Raw genomic sequence first — 20,341 nt, 5'->3', positions numbered from 1 at the left:
ATTGGGATTGTTCACTAGCCAATATATTAGCAAATATCGCAGTGGTTGCATATTAGAGCGGGGCGCTTATTACGTCGAATACGGTACTCCTCATAATTACTTGACAAACCAGCTTAGTAAACCTTGGTCTTCACTTGAAAGAATTGCCGCTTGCCATTTTGGTTCCACATCTTCTTCTCGGTCATTGTCAGTAGGCATTTTAAATACTTATATGTACAATTATAGGTTATAAAATGCAGATTTGTAGTAACTACAATATTCAAAGTATGTAATAAAGTCGTTATGTAGTACTAAACCTTGCAAGAAACATTTCTTTGCCTACCTTATGTGTAATATACAGTGATATAAGCATATTGGTTTAAAAAAATATGTGTTTAAGCAAATACAGCACCATTATTTGTTTACAGGCTATAATCTGTGTTTCTGTAACTGAAATCATCAACTTATTCAAAACAATAGACTAAACCCATGCCGCCTAACTCATTATCTTTGTTAACCCCACTGAGTTTGCGTTTAGGTTTATCATGGTAGTAAATATGCTACTAGTGATGTAAATGTCATAAATCTGTCAAGTTTATCAAGTGGTCATTGATCTAATGTAAGGGACTGAATGCCAATTTGAGCATTCAAGCATAACAATGACTCATGCTAGTTTAAACCTAGATGATGCTTGGCTTGCTGCCATTAACCAAACAAAGAAATGCATTATGTTAATTGTGTTACAGTTACTGTACTTTTGTAGTAAACAAACGTAACTGTGGTGCCATTGTATAAAATGGACCGCAGTGTTTGAAATTTGAAAGTCAAGGGGTCCTTGTCATAGTCTAATGTTAACATATACATTTTGGGGGTCCTATTTTCAAATACTATAGGGGGTGGTGGGGTAGTCTAGTGGTTAAAGCATTCGCTTGTCATGCTGAAGACCAGGGTTTGATTCCCCACATGGGTTTCTGGTGTCCCACTGCCGGGATATTGCTGGAATATTGCTACAAGCAGCATAAAACCATACTCACTTACTCAAATACTACAACATCAACACTAGTTTGACCTAATTATTTCTGGTATAAAGTGGGGTATAAAAGTTGGTATATTTCTACTGACTGACATTCTCATCATGAGTTTGAAACGAAAACACCTTGCTTACGATGCTGAATTAAAAGTGCGAGTCTTCGCGCTAGCTGATATATTTTCTCACGGGTTCATAATTCTATATACACCGATTCACAAAATGGTCCTTCGTTGTTGATGGCAACATATAACGATCATTATGAGATAAAGAAAAACAAGAGAAACACCTTCTCACAATATGAAAGTGGATGACTGGTTTGTTAAATCTTTATTAGAAATAATAATGACTTTTTCATCTTATATTTTTGAATATCTGCGAGTAATGGCACATGTCTTGCAGTCCGACTTCGCAGTGTTTTTTGCCTTTCACTTCCTGGTTCGGCTTATCTGCGGGTCATATCATTTTCTTTCTTATTTCAATGGTCAAGTTAACAACTCGGCTTATCTACGGGGTCGGCTTATCCGCGGTCATATATGGTATACTGAAGAAGTATGTCACAGTCCCTGAACTATATCATTTTCCTATCTGCCCATCCCTTACTGTAATGCTATGACCCAAAATGAAGCGAGTCTAGATTTTCCACAGGTCTCAATCTCATAGAGGCTCCTTATCAATTTAAATGTAGCTGCTTGTTTCTATCAAAATTATATATTTCCAAATAATAAGTTTTAGTCTACTACTGGCGAAGCAATGAATGAAATGCAAATATATGTTCATTTGGGCAAGTACCGTATTAGACGTAAGAAGCGTGCCACTCTAATAAGCTCCCACGGAGATATTTGCTAATATATTAGTGAACAATCCCAATTAGCACCCTTCCTCCAATTGATGTACACTAGACTTATTTCTTCGTGTATAACACACACTCTGTGTAATATGCACCCTTAATTAAGGGCAATTAAATTCTGGAAAAATATACGCATAGACTTTTCTTTTGTATCATTTCAGGCTGTAAGCATAAACGAAGGAATTGCGATCTTTCAACTTGGTTATTTTACACCAAAATTTTATGCTAATGAGAGCCCGTATATCTAATTTTTGAGAGTGCCCTCGGCGCTTATTACTTCCAATACGGTAAATGTTTCTTTAACATGCCCACATGGTTAATGATGCTTGTGTGCCAAATGCTAAAGCTGTTAGACGTTCAGACTTGTGACTGGATGATGAGACTTGCCCCACCCCATACCTTGATTGTCATGATTTATGTATGAGAACGGTAACTGTGATACAAGGGAGACCACCCACTGATCACAGTTGACCAATTCCATTTCCATTAAGTAGCACATTACTGTGTGGGGCTTAAGCTGAATGTGTGTTGTAATGAGTCATGCGACAAACCCTTCCTGATAGATGTAAGTTGCTTACTGATTATTTATGGCATATCTTTATTTAATGATGAGAACATAATTAAGGTCTTCACACGAACCATCCATGCTATCACCAAGGATGATCTTAGGAAAATGGTTTATGTTCATAGGATGTAGGGGGGCACGGGTGGCGATTCGCTGTGCAGAGTTGCATCCCTTGGTCACGCCAGAAAGCTATGATTGTGGGTTCGAATCCCGGTTCGCCCCGATTATGTTTCTAGGTTTGTAAGCACTAAACCCGTGCTCGTGGGTTTCACCGAAGTGGTAAACGTCTAAGACCTGCATCACTTGGGGCTTTCCTCCCACATTAAGCTTACATGCATTGATATAACTGAAATTGTTCAAAACCGTGTTAAACCGAATTCACTCATCAACATTATGTAACTGAAGTATTATTCAAATTGGCGTTAAACCAAACTCAGTAATTCACTTGTTCAGGGTCGATTCAGTACTTGGCAACCCTGCAGCGATAAACAAATCACAGGGCAAGAGGAACAAACAGTTTCCAGTACTCCTGCTGATTGCTTATTGGCACTGACTGTTGGAGGCAATTAGCCAATCACTCATACACTTACATTGCATCAGCTGTTGTATATTGACGTGTGTATATAGCAGTTTATGGCAGGCGTTGTGCAATAAGGTGTGGGCCTTGTTATTGTACATTACTGGATACAGAGTGTGGTATTTCTGGGACCTTCAGGACTGAACTGATATTGTGTGGTATTTCTGGGACTTTCAGGACTGAACTGATATTGTGTGGTATTTCTGTGACTTTCAGGGCTGAACTGATATTGTGTGGTATTTCTGTGACTTTCAGGACTGAACTGATATTGTGTGGTATTTCTGTGACTTTCAGGACTGAACTGATATTGTGTGGTATTTCTGTGACTTTCAGGACTGAACTGATATTGTGTGGTATTTCTGTGACTTTCAGGACTGAACTGATATTGTGTGGTATTTCTGTGACTTTCAGGACTGAACTGATATTGTGTGGTATTTCTGTGACTTTCAGGACTAAACTGATATTGTGTGGTATTTCTGTGACTTTCAGGAGTGAACAGATATTGTGTGGTATTTCTGTGACTTTCAGGACTGAACTGATATTGTGTGGTATTTCTGTGACTTTCAGGACTGAACTGATATTGTGGTATTTCCGTGACTTTCAGGACTGAACTGATATTGTGTGGTATTTCTGTGACTTTCAGGACTGAACTGATATTGTGTGGTATTTCCGTGACTTTCAGGACTGAACTGATATTGTGTGGTATTTCTGTGACTTTCAGGACTGAACTGATATTGTGTGGTATTTCTGTGACTTTCAGGACTGAACTGATATTGTGTGGTATTTCTGTGACTTTCAGGACTGAACTGATATTGTGTGGTATTTCTGTGACTTTCAGGAGTGAACTGATATTGTGTGGTACTTCTGTGACTTTCAGGACTGAACTGATATTGTGTGGTATTTCTGTGACTTTCAGGAGTGAACTGATATTGTGTGGTATTTCTGTGACTTTCAGGACTAAACTGATATTGTGTGGTATTTTACTCTGCTGGTATGTATCATGGTATTTTTCTATGTTATGTTTTGATGGTATCCACTGTACAGTGATTTTTTCTTGGAACAATGGCAATAGGACATTTTTATCATGCTATCATCGCTCTTTGGTTTTGTTTGTTGTTAGCAATATTCCAGCGATATGAATATGCTTTCTGGTGTCCAAAGGGATTCAGAACAATGTCCAGTGACCGCAAGACACGAAGACTTTCAGCAGGAAAAAGATTGCGTAATGAATGAATGAAATCTTGAATAAAACCCATTTGTTTGGCTTGAAAGGCAATGACAGATTTTGGATCTGCGTACGTCAACTTGACACCACAAATTCACCACCATTCAAATGTTTTTCATGTTTTCCAGTCTCATTCAATAAAGCTTGTAGGTATCCAATGGTTGACTCCACCTGTACCATAGCTTGGTTCAAGTTGTTCATTTCAAAGACGGTGACATGAATGGCAGAACATCAGACAGTATGTACATTGTCACAACAAATGAAAACGTTTTCAATTTTTTTGCGGGATTCACCGCCACTGTGTTGTTACCCTGGACTGCCTCTTCCTCAGTTTCAATGACTAAAGCTGACCAATTCAATCTTGTAGAAGTAACAGCTCAAATCAGGGACAACCACTTTACGATTCAGGGCTATTTGACACTGGAGAATTCTTTGTCGTCCAAAACTTTAGAAAGTTCTTTAAATCTGTCATACCGTGTCAAATACTGGTACAGTTTATACACGTCATTGATTGTTGTACGGTAATCTGATACGCACTTTGATAGTTTAGCTGCATCCTGCGACGCCAGGGCAACACGATGTGCAATGCAGTGTACGTGCACTAAGCGCAGACAATCACTTGTTTTAAGTCTCACACCAACACCACTCCTGATGCTGGTCGTGACGCTCGCCCCGTCTGATCCCAAACCAATTATTTTGTTCACTGGCATAACCCTTTCCTCCTGATCTTTGCCGTTATTATTTCTGCCGTTTCCCCATGAACGGTATTGTTTCCCAGAAATATTGTCTCTGCTTTGCCGCCATTTGCCATACAAGCAAAATGATCAGTTTTTTTCCAACAGAATGTTGACAGTTTTGTCAATAATCAAACCGATATATTTGCTGTCTGAAAGGTGTTTTTTTCAAATGTTCTATGGTCGATTCAGTAATTGCGCTTTCCATTTCTTCCATTCTGTCCCCATGGGTGTATAAAACCCTGATAATGACGAACAACCATTTCTTTTCTTGAAAATTTGTCTGCGGCAATATTCTCTTTTGCCATATATAGCACAGTTCTCATCAACACAGTTAGATTTTCGTATGTTTTCCTTTAGCTACAGACATTCGGCCAGCCATGACTTTTTTATTTGACATAATAAAAACAGCGTCATGGTGACTGTCTCTGTGCTCTTTTAAAGCCGACTTTTGCATGTTAATGCATCCCTTGGTGAACCCATTCAGCTTCCCTGAGGCCTCACATATACGACAAAACATCGTCTGTTTCGGGCTCGTGGCGTAACCATCTAAATTCATTCAGCCAGTCATCGTGAAAGTTCCTGATTTTTATCGTTTTATCTTTTGTAGCAGTTTTAGCCTTTTAAATCCCGCCGTCACAATCAGTACCATCAATGGATGACTTTTCTAATTCATCATTTGTAATTTGCGGGGATTCTCAGGGTTGCCACCGAAAAAACTTAAAAGCTTCGTCTGTTTTGATTGCGCCATATTACATAATCTCGGAGCACATGGTTTGAAATGACATTCACCTTTGTTTGAGTCGCTACAAATATATATTTAACCTTGAAGCAAAGCGTAATGTTATTTCCTTGCGCTAAAAATAGACAACGGGGAAACCCTGCTGATAACAGACAAGCTGGCTTCGTTCGTAAAATATACTTTATTCAATATCAACAGCGAAGATTTATCAGGTACTTTTTGCCGATCCACAGGGATTGGCAGGCATAAGAATTACCGGTCCTCGTATAATGTTACTGGTAAAAAAAAAACGGTAATTACTGGTAAACTGGAACACTGGTATTGGTTTACCCCAATTTAATGATTATGTTTGGAAAATACTGGTATGTTGCGTTTTTCAAAATCATGCATACTTTCATCTTGTTGGCAAAGTTTACATAAGTGACAAGTCAAATTGACTGACATTTCTATCTGGTAAGGTCTATTCAAAGATAAGGGCGTCATTTGTTTATTGAGTTTAATCCAACATGGAAACCAAATCTATATTAGGCTCAAGGCTGCTAAGCATGTACAGTGACATGACATGAGCAAATAGCTAATTATCTCCAAATGAAGTGAAACCGGCCACATCCCCATGTTCATTGCCTTGGATCCCCCAAATGTATTACCCTGATCCCTTGGATCTGAAAAAATAAGAAAGAAAAAAAAGATGATTCTGGGTTAGAATAGGTCTTCAGCAACCCATACTTGTCGTAAAAGGCGACTAACGGGATCGGTAGGTCAGGCTCGCTAACTTGGTTGATGCATGTCATCGTATCTCAATTGCGTGGATCATGCTCATGACATCAGTCACTGGATTGTCTGGTCCAGACTCGATTATTTTACAGACCGCCGTCATATAGCTGGAATATTGCTGAGTGCGGCGTTAAACAACAAACAAACAAAACAAACAAAACTGAAAAAAGATAGACCCAGGTAAATCCTGTGAGATATTTCGGCCCAAGACTTTATGTTTGTGGTATTTTCAAGTAGCCCTAACTTGTCTTACAGCATAATTTCAATCAATTTATATGTTATTGTATGGACTAATATTTCTAAGCTTACTACACCGAACAGACCCGTGAAGATCCGGGGTAGAATAGGTCTTCAGCAACCCATGCCTGCCGTATGCTTGTCGTAAAAGGCGACTAACGGGATCGGTAGGTCAGGCTCGCTGACTTTGTTGATGCATGTAGTCGTATCTCAATTGCGTGGATCATGCTCGATTATTTACAGACCACCGTCATATAGAAGGAATATTGCTAAGTGCGGCGTTAAACAACAAACAAACAAACAAATTACAACAAACAGAATTTTACTGACCCCGGGCTTTGTACCAGTGGCAAAAGTCAGAGACTGTTGTTTTCAATCATCATTAAGTTTATTTAAGCAAGCATGGTCAGGCCTCAAACTTGTCAAAGTAGTATTTCTTTCCTGGTAGCCAGTGTTAAAATCAAGAAGTCAAGCCAATATCTTAGGTAGCCAAAAGCATTTGAAATTATCTTTTATCAGATAACTATTTTAATATATACAAGTTAAAGCACTCGTCTTCGAATTGTATATAAGTGCAAACTGTACTTGATTTTTGTTACTCGTGACTCGAACAATGACACAATTTATGTTACTGGATTATATAGGCATATCCTTGCTTATCCATTGAGCATTGTCAACTAAAATAAAGTACTAATCAGGGTTAGAAACTAACAGTTTTCAGCCACTAGTCCTTATAATGATAACATATAGCAAAACCCTTAAAAAGGACAAATTTCTACTAGCCCTTATGATACCTTTCCCATTGGGCAGTTTGGCAAGGACTATAGGACTAGATTATATTAATATTTATGTATTTCAGTTCATTGTCGAATTTAAGAGGGATTATTTACGAGTACAATTATAATAATATTAGCAGAAGTGTTTTCCATGATCAGCTGTTATTTTATTTTGTGTCTACAGATGTGTGGCAATAGAATATAGTCGCCACAGGATATTTTTCAAGGTAGTCATTTGGCTACCTCTGAATTTTAGACAGTAGACAAACTAAAATTTGGGTCGGATTGACGACCGTTTTAGTCGCAACTTTGAGGCCTGAGTGTGAAGATGTGTGACGAATGATTTGGGTTGTTGTCGTATATTCTACCTGTCAACAGTAACTTAAAACGTCTCCTTAATTCCGGAGGAATAGGCTGCAGCAAAGGTCACATTCCTCTCATTTTCCTGTGGGTAATAACTTAACACCACGCTGGTAATCCCGGGGGGGGGGGGGGGGGGGGGGGGACAAGACCTGGGAGATGCTGGGCTGGTGAAATGTGTCCGCCAGTCAATGTCAGGGCGATTCAGCAGTGGTTGGACTGCAGTGGGGTGTGTGTGATTCAGGTGTGTAAGGGTATTGTGTTCATTTGGTAATACAAGCTGTCTCGGGGAGAATAGATCATATGATGACGCTGATGAGCAAATAATGGGATTTGCATTGTCAATGAGTAAAAAGGTGGTGATTGTATATTACTATAGTCATGATAGACATTAGGGACAGACAAGAGAAGAAACGTGTTAAGCGGTGCTTCAGATTGTCAGGGGCCCGCGGTCATTGTTCCCTGAACATGATGCTGAAATAAATAAAATTGTGCTGAATATGGGTCGCACACCCCACCCCCCACCCACCCCAAAAAAAACCTTAATTTTGTTGAATAGGATCTCACTTTTTACAGTTGAGAATAGGTCTTTAGCAACCCATGTTTGCCGTAAAAGACGACTATGCTTGCCATAAAAGGCGAATAAAGGGATCGGGTGCATGCTCACTGACTTGGTTGATGCATGTCAATCGTATCCCAATTGCATGGACCAATTCTCATGATGTCAATCACTGGATTGTCTGGGACCGCCTACCTGGGTCTAGTGGTAGAGCGTCCGCCCGGAGAGCGGAAGGTCCGGGGTTCGATCCCTGGACGTATCATACCAAAAGATGTTAAAAGATGGTACTTGTTGTTACCCTGTCTGGCGCTCGACATTAAGGGGCTAAAACAAGGACTGGTAGGCTCGGAATCAGTATACTGTGTCTGAGTGGGGTATTCATGTTAAACTGCGGCATGGTATCTCAGTGGGCTAGCACTATAAATCGGCATCAGTCCGGACTAGTACAAGCAGCCACACAAACCCACACAAGTACATGCACGTCGCTATATAAGTGCAATTATCTTAGACGCGACGTTAAACCCAATTTCACCTCACCTCACCTGGATTGTCTGGTCCAGACTTGATTATATACTGACCGCCATCATATAGCTGGAATATTGCTGAGTGCAGTGTTAAACAAACAAACAAACACAGTTAACTCAATCATGCCAATCTTTAACACATTTTGGTCAAAGGAAAATGAGAGCACGAGGCAGTCAAAGCAACCCTTTAGAGATAAACTAGATGGAAGGAAAACAATTTGTTTCAAAAGTTAAGATTTTGATAAAATTAGGAAAGGAACTTTGTTATCATCATTATCGTCATCAGTAGCAGCTGTCTTCCGCTGTCTTCCCAGCAGCCCCTACACCGCAGTCTTGTCCACCAGGTTCTCACAGGTGACAGGCAACGTTCAAGGGCAAGGCCACTTAAGAGCCTTGTGTGAACAAAAAAAATATGAGTGTAAAATAGACAAGATTTTTCATTATTTGGTGATGCTAACTGACAAATTCCCATGAAAAGCAAGGAGTGTGAAAGTAAATCCTGTCCAGATTGACAGAGCTGTGGCAGTAACTTGATATTTTCCCAGGTCCTTGATGATGAGGGGTGTGGGTGAGGGCGCCTGAATGAGTGAGTGAGGGTGTAGTGGGTGAGGGGGGGGTGAGGGTGTGTTGTGGTTGGTAAGTAAGAAGGCAATGAGTGAAGGGGGGCCAGTGTAAGTGAGGGGGTAGTGGGTGAGTGAGTGAAAGGGTGGTGGATGGCTGAGCTGGGGCTGGGATGGTGATGGTGGGTGGGTGAGGTGGTGTAAGTGAGGGGGTAATGGGTAAGTGAGTGAAGGGGTGGGTGGGTGAGTGGGTTTGTTTTTTGGTGTGATTTTGGGGTTGTTTTTTGTGTGTTTTTTATGTGTTGGGTGGGGGGTAATGGATGAGTGAGGGAAGGGATAGTGAAAAGTGGATGAGTGAGTGAATGAGGTGGTGGTAGGGGTGAATGAGGGGTTATGGTAACATTTAGACCCAGAAATAAAGATATCTTTTTTCATGTATTTAAAAATATATATATATGTCTACAAAAAATGTAAAATCCAAATGGAGCCCCAAACAATGCTAGACTTGAGTTGGATTTTTTTTTTATTCTCTTGAGCCTAGGAGACAGACTTAAAGAGCGGAGAGAGTTATGGGTGGGTCTTAAGGAAGGCTGCAGAAGGTACAGACACATGTTTGAAATTTGAGGGAGGTCAGACAACAAGACAACATAACTGCTAAAATATTAAAAAGCTTAGTGTGGTTTTGTATGATAAACTGCTCTATGTTTGGAAAACAATGTCAAATATTTTGAGAAGGTCCTTTTGAATATGGTTGGTTGGTTGGTTTATTGTTTAACGCCACACTCAGCAATGTTCCAGCTACAGACGGCGGTCTGTAAATAATCGAGTCTGGACAAGACAATCCAGTGATTGATATCATGAGCATCGATCCACGCAATTGGGATCGATGACATGCATCAACCAAGTCAGCGAGCCTGACCACGACAAGCATAGTCACTTTTTATGGCAAGCATGGGTTGCTGAAGACCTATTCTACCCCTTTTGAATATGACAGACATCTGTTGTTGTGTATATGTTGCAACCCCTCTCCCCCTTCTTTGTGTTGATGTTCAGGATATATGATCAGGATGACTGTTGAGGGCTATTCACTATTGCAATACTACTGTCTTGTGAGAATGTGCTTAAATCAGTTCATTAGGAGGACTTGAAATTATACCAAACACAGCCAGTCAAAGGGAGATAACTCTATGATGAATAATTTCTCCCAGAGCAGACAAAGGTGTGAAATAATTTTGTTCTTGATACTAAGATTGCCACAATGTTGGTGCAATTGGCCACATCCAGCTAGTCCACAGCTCATCTTGAACTAGTGTTTTTTGTAAAATAACAAGACTTTTAAGAAAACAAAAAGTCCGTTCAGATTTTCACTTGTCTCAGACAAGCAGACCAGTAGTCGTGTCTATGAATGCATACTGCTCTAAAAGGGCATGGCTGTCTTGGAAATTGGAAATTGATTGTTCAACCCATTGTGTTTGGCTCTTGTTTCAGGAAACCCCTGACGGTGAGGAAGGAGGAAGTGGGCGATCGCCTCTCCGGAATAGGAGGTAATATTTACACTTTATCTGTAGTTTCATCTTGTCGTCTGTGTCAGTTTTCCTGTTGTGTCCGTGTTAACATGGCAAAGACATCTACTGAAGAAGTCTCATGAATCTCTGTGATGTCATGAAACAAAGATGCTGTCCTGACACACTACGAAAACGCAGTGTGGAATTTGGGAAATAATTTTAAGCGAACTAAAAGAAAACAAAGAAATTGGCATGTGGTAGTGAGATCTAAGGCATGCAACATTGCAATAATGGTGTCTGAGTTTGAATCCTCATTCATGTTGTCATACCTGGACATAACCTTCCAGTCACTAGTTACTATCAAGAGTCAAAACCCATTCGGGTCAGAATAGTTCTTCAGTAACCATGCTTGTCGTAAGAGGCGACTGACGGGATCGGGTGGTCAGGCTCGCTGACTTGGTTGATACATGTCATTGTATCCCAATCACGTGAATCGATGCTCATGATGTCAATCACTGGATTGTAAGGTCAAGACTCGATTATTTACATACCGCCGTAATACAGCTTGAATATTGCTGAGTGTGGCGTAAACAACAACAAACAAACAAGAGTCATATCCACTATGCGTTTTCAAAGTGTTTCCGTATACCATGCTTACAATTATTACTTGCAATCATGGTAGTCAATGTCAGTCAAATATATTATACGTCTGTTGTCTCTCTGTGTTTCTTCTATATGTACTTTTCTATATTTACATGCAGCTGTTTTTTTCAGATACTCAAAATATTTTTCATGTAAATGTTCTTTTCTTTTTTTTCTATCATTTCTGCATTTATGCATCACATGGATTCTCGTTGTCATTCACATATCAGTCATATCATAATCCCCACACAACCATCACTCATTCCATCACTCATTCCATCGCTCATCCCATCGCTCATTCCATCGCTCATTCCATCGCTCATTCCATCACTCATTCCATCACTCATCCCATTGCTCATTCCATCGCTCATTCCATCACTCATTCCATCACTCATTTCATCACTCATCCCATCACTCATTCCATCACTCATTCCATCACTCATTCCATCACTCATTTCATCACTCATCCCATTGCTCATTCCATCACTCATTCCATCGCTCATCCCATCGCTCATTTCATCACTCATCCCATCACTCATTCCATCACTCATTCCATCACTCATTCCATCGCTCATCCCATCACTCATTCCATCACTCATCCCATCACTCATCCCATTGCTCATTCCATCACTCATTCCATCGCTCATCCCATCGCTCATTCCATCGCTCATCCCATCACTCATTCCATCACTCATCCCATCGCTCATTCCATCGCTTATTCCATCGCTCATCCCATCACTCATTCCATCGCTCATTCCATCACTCATTCCATCGCTCATTCCATCGCTCATTCCATCACTCATTCCACCGCTCATTCCATGTCTCATCCCATCACTCATTCCATCGCTCATCCCATCGCTCATCCCATCGCTCATTCCATCGCTCATTCCATCACTCATCCCATCCCTCATCCCATCGCTCATTCCATCACTCATCCCATCACTCATCCCATCACTCATTCCATCACTCATATCATCGCTCATTCCATCACTCATTCCATCACTCATCCCATCACTCATTCCATCGCTCATTCCATCAATCATTCCATCACTCATTCCATCACTCATTCCATCACTCATTCCATCACTCATTCCATCACTCATATCATCGCTCAGGTTGTGCATAGCAATCGTCAACACACATTTCAGTTGAAGAATCAGCTTCTGTATAGCCAGTTGAAAATATTCCCTGAACTGCAACACCCTGAGTTTTCTCAAAATATCTAGCCACTAGTTTGATGTAAGGAATAGCATCTACAGCTGATGTACAGAGATATACATGTAACATTGTGATATTGACGTAATTGTTACGAATTTGCCCCGAAAATTGCACTATTATGCTTCTCCTTTCCCCAAATTAATGTTTTTGTCATTTTTTTCACGAATTATTTACATCCATAAAATATCATCGAGAACACGGTGACATGAAGCATTCTACAGCAAGACTATACTGACCAATGAGAGTTTCAATACGTATTACTCAGTTATATAGATACAAGGTCTCTGATTGGTTGTCCTGTTGAAACATTCTCAAGTTATTTTATCGATCATTCTTTAGGGATGCAGGCAGGGAATGAATTGCAAGCATGCGATATTTACCTCGGAACTCAAAACACCACTTGTCGTTCTGAAAAACTGTGTTACTTTGTGTCACATGAGGAATTTGTGAATGTGTGGAGCTTTGACACCGATCAGGTTTTATGAAGATTTTTATCAAATTTGTCAAAAGTCATTTTTTGTAATTTCAGCTTATTTTTGTCGGTTGGTCTCATAGTCATAAACCAACTAAAAAATAAGGGGCCTTACTCTTGAATCGTTCACATTAATGATTAATAGGCTGTGATTTTTTCTAAACAATGGTATGTGGACATTTTCATAATTTTATGGGACATTCTTCTATTTCATTACCAAACCGAAATCTTAAAAAATACTCTGTATAGGACATTCTTGGTTACCAAGATGACAATGAGTCAATGTCCTGGAAAATGAACCCATCTGAAACCCCAATAGGTTTAGAGTCCTTACAGTGTCTTTAGAGTAACATAATGTTTTTGAATGGATCAATATTTTCTCACAGATGAAACGCCATGCTTCATGAACTTAATGACTGTAATCTATTGCTGTAATTGATCCCTGTAAATCATTACAGCTCTCGACAGCAATATACAACATCAAAATATGCAATATCGCCACCATTTCAACGCAGCCATGCTATTAACATACCAGGGGAATTAATCCGTCACGTCACATGGGCCGGTCATGTGATGCTCGTGGGGTCAAATGTCACATGTGGGGGTCAAGTGATGAGAGTGCATGTATCTTTAACCATATCGCTGGTTAGTGGGAGATATATAGTTTCAGTCTTACTGATGTGCTGTGTAGATATATGTATGTATGTCATCCCATTATGAAAAGGTATTTGAGGAATTCCGAGGTTGGTTATTTTTACAATTTATGTTTGTGTTCCGTTTTCTTATTTGTTTGAGATTGTTGGTGAGTTATCGAAATAAACTTTACCAGAATAACATGTTATACCCATGACATCATGGTTTTCCACCAACAAATCACTTATTTATTTTATGTGAAATTTTTTGAAGCTAAAATATGGAGTCTTTACATCTTCCAGAGGCAAGGAGGTTAACTGACTATAAAAGTCCAGTTTCCACCCTTGCTGAACTAGTCTGGAATTTCCAGGCTCGATCATAGCGCCACAAGTGGCTATGAGGAGTTATGTCCCTTCCATGTCCTTCCTATTGACCAATCAGATTCCATTTCTCATATCACTTGCATTGATGATCTGATTGATAGTCAAGATCTATATTGTAATAAAACAGGTCTTACCCCCCAATTTGCATATAAGCACTTGAGCACCTTGATTAAAAACGTTTGCAAAACGATTTGCGAAATATCTGTCGACGCCCAGTTGATGGTACACATGCTTTGCAAATCCTGCAGTCGACCGAAATCTGCACTTTGGAACCCATGTTGTATACCAATCGGATGTCTAGTTTTTTATGTCATTTTTGATTGGACTATGCATAGACTCTTTAATCCAGCCATTATGTAACTCCTTCAATCCAGCCCAGTTCTGCAAGGGTGGAAACTGGACTTTTACAGTCAGGTCACTCCCTTGACTCAGGAAGATGAGTCTTCTTCCATGGTCTAGTGGATAGAATGTCTCCCTGGGAAGAGGAAGGTCGGTGGTTCAATCCGGACCTTGTCATACCGAAAGATGTTTAAACATGATACTTGTTGTTACCCTGCCTGGCGCTTGGCATTGAGGGGATAAAACAAGGACTGGTCGACTTCACACCGTGTCTGAGTGGGGTATCCCTGTTGAACTGTGGCATGGTATCTCAATAGGCTAGTACTATGAAGCATTAGTCTGGACTAGCACAAGCAGCTACACAGATGTGCTAGACTTATTCTTTAATAGTTGCTGAATCGAGAAACGACTCCATTTAAATTGAAAAGGAGCCCCAGAAAGATGGGAGGTTGTGGAAAATCTAGACTTGCTTCATTTAGGGCTATAGCATTACAGTAAGGGCTGGCCGGAAGGGAGTTGAAGGGACAGTTTTTTGGTCCAGGGATTGTGAGACAGACTTATACATGTGCATTCAAATAACTGCAATAATCTTGAAGGTGACATTTAACCCCATTTCAGCTCACCCCAAGGATGAGTAAAGATATGAATGTGATGGAGAAAATGATGAACTTCATGAACTCCTTTGTTGAGATTCTGTTCTAAAATAGAAGTTCGCTCATCGTTAGAGATTTTCCTGATGTTTTTTTAGGTATGACCTCACAGCACAAAAGGTACTCTATCATGCATTATGTCATATGATAGGTTTGTCCTAGTGCCTCCCATGTCAACCATTGAGAAGCCTAGCACTCCATGACCTGCTAGAAGCCACCAAGTATGAAGCATATACTGACTCATTTGAACAGTTAAACTATATATGTCATGATGCTGCAAGTAACATTTGATGTAGACTTTTAACACTTGCTATAGACAAAGTTGCTTCATGGTTCAGCCTCGTCAGAATGTTTAACTGACGTGCGCGACACAGTCTGGACTTTAGACTAGCTTATTGTCCACGGAATAATGTTAGTTGTAAGCATGATAGCTTTGAATTAAATTACTTGTCTGTCAGTGTCAGAACAGGCTTGTTTGGCCTTTGTTTAAAAAAATGAAAATATTGTCTGGCTGCACTTGTATGACTTCTGACCCCTCACAGAATACTTCATGGATCAGTGTTTTTTTGTTTTTTTGTTTGTTTGTTGTTTAACGTCGCACTCAGCAATATTCCTGCTATATGATGGCGGTCTGTAATTAACCTAGTGTTGACCAGACAATCCAGTGATTGACACCATGATCATCGATCCACACATGCATACGATGACATGCATCAACCATGTCAGCAAGCCTGACCACCCAAACCCGTTAGTTGCCTCTAACAATAAGCACAGACGCCTGTTACGGAAAGCAAGGTTGCTGAAGACCTATTCTAACCCGGATCTTCACAGGTCTAAAGTTGAGATGGATCACACCCCACAAGGATTTTCTAATCAAAACGTAAAAGTTATATGAGAAAAATATGGTCCGACAAAAGAACAGCAACGTCCAGTGAATAATCACTTTGTCTACAGCCATGAGTGAGTGAGTTGGGTTAAATGCTGCTTTTAACAGTATTCCAGTTATATCAAGGCGTGTCAGCTTAATGTGGGAGGAAAGCCCGAAGTGATGCAGGTTTTAGACGTTTACCACTTTGGTGAAACCCACGAGCACGGGTATGATGCTGACAAACCTAGAAACATAATCGGAGTGAACTGGGATTCGAACCCACAATCATAGGTTTCTGGCTTGCCCAAGGGACGCCACTCTGCACAGTGAATCGCGGCACCTTAGACGACTGGGCCACCCGTGCCCCCTCTGCAGCCATGAATAGCTGCAAGATGGCTGATGCAGTGTTAAGCAATGTTAAGCAATAACCACACACACCCGTCTACACTGTTACACTCTAGCCACTGGCAGACCAGCATCTACGCCTCATCAGTTAGATCACCCAATCAATACAGTAACACATTCAGACATAATTACAAACACTAATCCTTCTGTTCCAACCACTAGAGAGATGAAACTAGCCTTGCTCCAAGGCTGCACTGAAAGATAAGTCCATGGATGTGCAGTAATCCTATCCTCCAAATAGGCAAGTCTAGACAGGTGGACTCCAGTCTCTTATAGGGACAACTTGTCCTTATTATGTACATAATCTAGAAATTATGACTGAAACTTATAATTATTGGATAAGAGACTTCTGCAAGTCTAAGATGAAACATACATGCTCCTAGCCATCAGCTGAGTGAAACGTACATGACTCAACAACTTGCAGCTCTCCTTACCTGATATTAGACAGGCCTGTTTTAGTACACTTAGACTTGCACAAGTCTCTAAGGCAATGATTATTAGTTTAAATCATAATTCTAGATTATATAAACAATATGGAACAAACTGATCCATAAAAGCATGGCATCTTTGAAAGTCTGCTTATCTAGACTTGCCTATTATAAGGATAAATTACCATACATCAACGACTTATTACTCAGAACAGCCTTGGAGCAAGGCTATAGTTCACTGTCAGTCACACATTTACAGACTACTTGTTACTTAATGTACTGCAATGCATTAGTACGCTGTAAGCACAATATGTGATGTTGTCCCATACAGCAACGTTGCTTCATGCACTACTAACTACTGGCTGTGTCACCAGACTAGAAGCAGTCTCTGTTGACAATACTGGGTTTTTTTTTAAATAAAAATAATTCAGGATAGTATTTTCACCTTTGTCCTGGTGTTTTGTGAAACTCTCTTTTCATCTGGAGCATCATATTCTTAAAACTGAGTTGAGGTTACTTTAAATTAAAGCTCCTGTGAAGATCTAATCTAACCTGGATCTTCACAGGAGCTTTAATTTAGGTTAGATTACATTAGATCTTCAGCAACCGATGCTTGTCGTAAATTGCGACTATGCGTGTCTTCGAGGCGACTAATGGGATTGGGTGGTCAGACTCGCTGACTTGGTTGATGCATGTCACCGTATCCCATTATTCACAGACTGCCAGCATATAGCTAATATATTGCTGAGAGCGCTGTTTGGAGATAGCCATGGTTTGGAGGTAGAACACATGAGACAGGCAGAGTCTAGAGATAGAACACTTGAGGTAGGCGGAGTCTAGAGATAGAACACTTGAGGTAGGCGGAGTCTAGAGATAGAACACTTGAGGTAGGCACAGTCTAGAGATAGAACACTTGAGGTAGGCACAGTCTAGAGATAGAACACTTGAGGTAGGCGCAGTCTAGAGATAGAACACTTGAGGTAGGCAGAGTCTAGACATAGAACACTTGAGGTAGGCACAGTCTAGAGATAGAACACTTGAGGTAGGCACAGTCTAGAGATAGAACACTTGAGGTAGGCACAGTCTAGAGATAGAAACCTTGATGTAGGCACAGTCTAGAGATAAAACACTTGATGTCGGCACAGTCTAGACATAGAACACTTGAGACAGGCAGAGTCTAGAGATAGAACACATGAGGTAGGCGGAGTCTAGAGATAGAACACTTGAGGTAGGCAGAGTCTAGAGATAGAACACTTGAGGTAGGCACAGTCTAGACATAGAACACTTGAGGTAGGCACAGTCTAGACATAGAACACTTGAGGTAGGCACAGTCTAGAGATAGAACACTTGAGGTAGGCACAGTCTAGAGATAGAACACTTGAGGTAGACACAGTCTAGACATAGAACACTTGAGGTAGGCAGAGTCTAGAGATAGAACACTTGAGGTGGGCACAGTCTAGAGATAGAACACTTGAGGTAGGCACAGTCTAGAGATAGATAGAACACTTTGTGATAAGGAGTTGTAAGGGAACTACAGTTTACAACGCATGCACTTTGTCAAGCTTGTGGGCTCTTGTTCAACATAATCAGAAAACGCAGCAGATAGACACACAGAAATAGACACAGGAAAACAAAAGAAAAAATAACAACCGACATGATTTAACTCCGAGATAACGGTTCATGCCATACAATATATGCTTCACCGCTCCATGCCAACTGTCGGCACACAGCTACAATGATAAAGCCCAATAAAACCATTTAAAAAACAAACTGTTCCGCTCTTCAAGATAACATTATTCAAACAGTACCTTGATAGTCATTCATTGTTATCTGTGTCATTCATTGCATGAATAGCCACATAGAAGATCTATGTACTTCTAGGATACAGCAATCAATAAGGAAACAGGCTGATAGGTGACTAGGAGCAGGTACGCCACGGTGAGACCTGGTATTCTTGCCCAATCCTGCTCACATGTCATCTATGCAGCGAGGCCTGTTTATCCTCATTTGTTAGCGGCTAACTTTATGTGGGGCTGTTTGTGCTAGCACTTTCCGTCGACGACTCGCCCATTCAATGTCAATAGCAATATTGACAACACTTGACTTGCTGGGACACAATACAGATTAATTTTAGTTTAGTTATCGGAAGGGAAAGCCAGTGGACCCATGGAAAACAAGATTTTCTCATAAATATTTATTCTAGACAGATTAATGTTGAAATCTGCTGTGTTTGCATTTAATTGCCAAAACTACTGACACAAAGTTATTTAGTTTGTTTTGTTTGTGGATTGGTTGTGAAAGAGAGAGAATGTGTGTGTGGAAATTGATGTTTGTATTTTGTATGTGGAAAACTGAACACGATTTTTCTCAAGTTAATTTTGCTACCTGATTTTGTTTTTTTCTGTTTAATCAAGAACTAACTTGAATATTTAAAACCGGTGTGCATACTGTATAAATCTGAAGTGGGATCCTTATTTACAATGTCCTTTGTAACCAAGGTGAAAATAGATGACCTATTCTCTTGTCATTAAGTTTGCAACAATGTGACATAAAATTGCTTGAGCTGACCTGTCAATTTTGAGTATCTCTGTGTGCAAATATGAAAAGGTCAAACTAATCTTTCAAACCTTATGAATGATATTTATGTAATCAAGGCCCTATTCACGCATTAAACTACCCGACAGCATGCATTGCCAGACCAAAATCGAGTTTCTGAAATGAAAATATTGTAAGAAAGAAACTGGTTGTTTAATGTGTTGAAAAGAGCCCAGAGAATATCTTCAAATCCTGAAGCAAACTTGCCATACCATCATAGATTTACACAGGTTTATTTTGTGTATGACAGACTGCCTCCAACCACAGCATACTAATATTGTGACGTGCATGCACGTAAGTATGTGTGGTACTAATCCAGACTAATGCTGATTGATAGTGCTAGCCCACTGAGATACCAGTTTTTAACAAGGATACCTCAATCAGAAACAGTATACTGACTGCTAGGCGACCAGTCCTTGTTTCAGCTCCTTAATGCAAACGTCAGGCAGGGAAATAACAAGTACCATCTTTTAACGACTTTTTGTATGATGTGCAGACGCCCTTCCATTAGACCACGGAGGCGCTCATGTGTGATGAGACAAGTACATGAAATATACAACGTTATTGACATGTACGACAATGAAATCAACGAGCATGGATAAAAGCCGGTCTTCCACATGATCAGGAGGAACCATCATGAGTACTTATCCATGTCCCTATAACTCTGTCACCCTGTAATGGTTGGCCCAAGTCAGTCGGTTCACATCACTTCCA

At 40.2% G+C, this 20,341-nt stretch overlaps 1 protein-coding gene across 2 annotated transcripts in view; it reads left to right on the top strand.

Moving 5' to 3' along the window:
- Nucleotides 1-20,341, top strand: part of LOC139456223 (uncharacterized) — an 83,809-nt gene that overhangs the window by 1,821 nt on the left and 61,647 nt on the right. For both annotated transcript variants that reach the window (XM_071237810.1, XM_071237807.1), the window contains exon 2: nucleotides 10,978-11,033. In XM_071237810.1, the coding sequence (XP_071093911.1) occupies nucleotides 10,978-11,033 (56 nt within the window). The remainder of the gene's footprint in view (nucleotides 1-10,977; nucleotides 11,034-20,341) is intronic.

Source organism: Haliotis cracherodii, unplaced genomic scaffold (genome assembly GCF_022045235.1).
Source record: "Haliotis cracherodii isolate W230 unplaced genomic scaffold, xgHalCrac1.p SCAF_11, whole genome shotgun sequence".
Taxonomy (NCBI): domain Eukaryota; kingdom Metazoa; phylum Mollusca; class Gastropoda; order Lepetellida; family Haliotidae; genus Haliotis; species Haliotis cracherodii.
Note: the sequence above shows the minus strand (reverse complement) of the source record. Positions and strands in the feature narration are given on the sequence as shown.